Source organism: Fragaria vesca, linkage group LG3, assembly GCF_000184155.1.
Source record: "Fragaria vesca subsp. vesca linkage group LG3, FraVesHawaii_1.0, whole genome shotgun sequence".
NCBI classification, from domain to species: domain Eukaryota; kingdom Viridiplantae; phylum Streptophyta; class Magnoliopsida; order Rosales; family Rosaceae; genus Fragaria; species Fragaria vesca.
In genome coordinates this window covers 21,089,924-21,093,664 of record NC_020493.1, presented here as the reverse complement: position 1 = coordinate 21,093,664, position 3,741 = coordinate 21,089,924, and the positions used below count along the sequence as shown (strand labels likewise).

General features: G+C 34.9%; 1 protein-coding gene across 1 annotated transcript in view; it reads left to right on the top strand.

Annotated features, from left to right (window-relative positions):
* LOC101314839 (UDP-glycosyltransferase 87A1-like) overlaps positions 1–1,482 on the top strand; it is a 3,819-nt gene extending 2,337 nt beyond the window's left edge. The window contains exon 2 of the mRNA XM_004296004.1: positions 608–1,482. Coding sequence (XP_004296052.1) covers positions 608–1,482 — 875 coding nt within the window. The remainder of the gene's footprint in view (positions 1–607) is intronic.
* Positions 1,483–3,741: the final 2,259 nt, after the last annotated feature.

Below are 3,741 nucleotides of genomic sequence, written 5' to 3'. Positions count from 1 at the left end.
GTGCAATTCATTCAAAATAAATTAATTCGATAAACATTTAATTGATTTATTATTTTATTTCTAATATTCAATACAGAATATGGCTTATATATAGACATCAAAATTTTAACTCGCTAAAATAAAATATTAAATTGATAAGTTAAAAGTCTATAATTAAATTTAGATTCACAAAGATTGAAGAAAATTTTAATAAATTTACGAAATTAATTTATGGTATAAAAACCTACTTGGGTATGACTATTATCTTGGTCATTATTAATACATTAATCAATTTTGGTATATATGCATCCATATTAAGAGGGTAAGAAAATATTTCATATTAGTATGTAACAACCATTAATTGTTAGGGTCAAGATTGTATTTTTATCTAAGAATGATATGATATAATTTATCAAATTGATGATGTGTCTATGTGACATGTCATGCCACATAGGATTAAGGCAAAAAATCTTAGGCCTTATTAAGGCCCTCTAGCACTACCCAAAAAAAAATTTCTATCATCTTCATTTTTTGAAAGGGACTAGCGTCTTCCTTTATTTCTTATGCCAATTGATTCTTACTATAAATTCACTTATTATGTCAAATGTGTATATATATGCATGTAAAGTCCGTGGAGATGAAGTAATAGACTACATTCCTGGAATCTCCACCACACGCTTGGCAGATCTTCCCGCTATATTCAATGGAGTTGGTCTACAAACCCTCCACATAGCCCTTGAAGCTTTTTCCAACACTTACAAAGCACAACACCTCTTGTCAACTTCATTCTATGAGCTTGAGCCCCAAGCCTTTGACACATTGAGAACCAAATTATCTTTGCCTGTCTACCCTATTGGCCCAAGCATCCCATACTTCGAGCTTTCAAAACCAGCTCGTGGCAATGACCTAAACCATCTCCACTGGCTAGACTCTCAACCTAAAGATTCTGTATTGTACATCTCACTTGGGAGCTACTTGTCTGTCTCGAAAGTTCAAAGGGACGAAATCATTGCCGGGGTTAAGGACAGCGGTGTTAGGTTCTTGTGGGTGGCGCGTGGGGAAGCTTCTGAGCTCAAACATGGTGTTGGTGATAATGGTTTGGTGGTGCCTTGGTGTGACCAGTTACGTGTGTTGTGTCACTCTTCCATTGTAGGGTTTTGGTCGCATTGTGGTTGGAACTCAATTCAAGAAGCTGTTTATGCTGGTCTTCCAGTTCTTACTTGCCCTATATTCTCGGACCAACTCCCAAATGGGAAGCAAATTGTTGAGGATTGGAAGATCGGGTATAGGATGAAGAAGAAGAAAGTTGGAGGTGGAGACTTGGTAACCAGAGAGGAGATTGCAGAGCTTGTGCAGAGGGTTATGGATGTTGAGAGCATTGAGGGGAAGGAGATGAGGAAAAGAGCAAAACAACTTCAAGAGACTTGTCAAGGAGCAATTGCAAAGGGTGGTTCTTCTGACTCCAACCTCGATGCTTTTATTAAGGATATTTCACAAGTTTAATTATGGCCCTTGTTTAAGCTGCTGGTTTTTGTATTTCGATTATCCATCCCACTTCTAGCTGCAGTTTAATTTAGACAAGCCTTGTTGGTGTTCTAATTAATGTGTCTTCTTCCATTTGTCAATTGTAAATGTTGAAATTTGGATTAACTTGCAAATTGTTTCAATCATTAAGAAGCTATGGAATAATGTATGTGTTGTTTTAGCCACGATTTTCAGCAGGTCAGTAGGGAGAGAGAGGTAAATAGCTGAACCAAATGCTTATCGGGATGCGAGGCGTGCCACCGCGCGGACGCGGAACGTAGTAGGATGAGCTGACCTGAGCTTCTAAACAAACGAAGGTGGGCTCCGTCACCTTGTTGGCGAGGATTTACAAGTAACCTCCTAATCGTTCAAATCGAGTAAGCAAAGCAACCAAGGGGAAGGTGAACAAGGCAAGACTCCAGAGAGCTTTGGAAGTAAAAATGCTAAGGCGAGATGCTTTAGCATCGAGTTCGAGTAAGTTGAGGGTTTGTTTGTTGTGTTTGTATGAGAGATTGTGTGTAGATCGATCCCCGAACCCTCTTTATATAGTGGTTCATAAACTAAATGATAAGGATTCAGATCTCGCAATCTAAATGATAAGAATTCAAATCTCGCAATTTAAGTAGGTTTCTGCTACTTGAGTTGTACAAGATTTTGTTTTACTTGCCAACAAAATAACTGGGTGACGAGCATCCAACTACCAAGTAGACTTTGCATAGGTCATGAGGACTGACCTTTCACTCATCAAAAACTTATTAGTTTCTAATGCGGATTCAACCACTAAAGCTCTTTCTTATCTCGCGAGGTGTTACAGTCCACATAGGAACCCACCTCGCGCGTCCTCAGGGTTAACTCCCAAATGAGCTTATTTTTAGGGCCACAGGTACTGACCCAAATGCTGCTCAAGACTTATTTAATTTAGTCCCGGACCCAATTCTCAACTGGGCTCAAACACGTGTACTTAATTGGCTCAAATATATATCTTTCAATTTTCATTGATTCATACATGATGTTTAACCAATTTTTTTGATTACGATATTGATGGTTGGATTGTACTGAGGTGCACTTAAACCAATATGAATAGACGGTTGGATTGCATTTATCACATTTTTTTAAAATTTAAATAATAGTGAACTATATATCAATAATTGAGATTGCATAATAAATGTATGTGTCACTTGCATCTTGGTATGTAGAAAAATTTTCATACGAATTGATTTACATACAGTACAACATTGCCACTACAAGCAACCAATGAAAAACAGTAAGAGGACGTTCAGTGATATTTGCGAGATAATTTGAGGAAATTATATATTGAAAGATGAGCTTCTCTTTAGACTGATCTCAGAAATAGAGAAACACTTATCTATATTTTGATGAGTAATGCTACAGACACCAAAATATTTTACAGAATTTGAATTCCAAATGAGAAATTTTAAATACACACCCCTAATCTCTTAATACACACCTCTATTATTTTATGTTTCTATTAAGATGTAATAGGTAAGTTAAATGACCAAAACATACATCTATTATTAAAAAAATAAAAAATCGCGCGAGAAGTATTCTTTCCAACGTCTTCTACCCTAAAATCGTCGAAAACACGTATTCTCTTCTAACCCCAATTCTTCTCCACAATTCATTTGGGTTGTCTTTTTTTCTTTTTTTTTTTTTTTTCTTTTTTTTGTATCCGTATCAGCTTTAGTTTGATCTTACAAATCATATTATCAAGTACTGCATCTTTATCAGCTTTAGTTTGATCTTGGAGATTATATTGTCAAGTACTGCATATTTATCATGACATGTTTTCTCGAATAACTAGCTATCTATGTTTAATAGCTACTGTATTTCTACAATTGTGCTAGCTAGCTTGTGAATTTTGAAAACTTGTATTGGTGATTTGGAGTTGGAATATAACAATAATCATTTGATTATAAATTAAGCGATGATAACCAAAAATTTCTAGCAAAAATTAGACGAAATAATATGTAAAAAGAGATACCAAATAGTAAATATATATTAATTATATTAAATAACAAAATATTTCATAAATTAAGGACATTTTAGGCAGTTTGGGATGTGTATTAAGTATAATACTAAAATGAAAAACTTGATAGGTTGTGTATTAAGTAAGAGGTGTATTAAGATATTAAGGGTGTGTATTTAAAATTTAAGCCACCTCAACACTTTTATTTATCAATACCGCTGACATAGATTTTGACTAATATAAGAAAATAC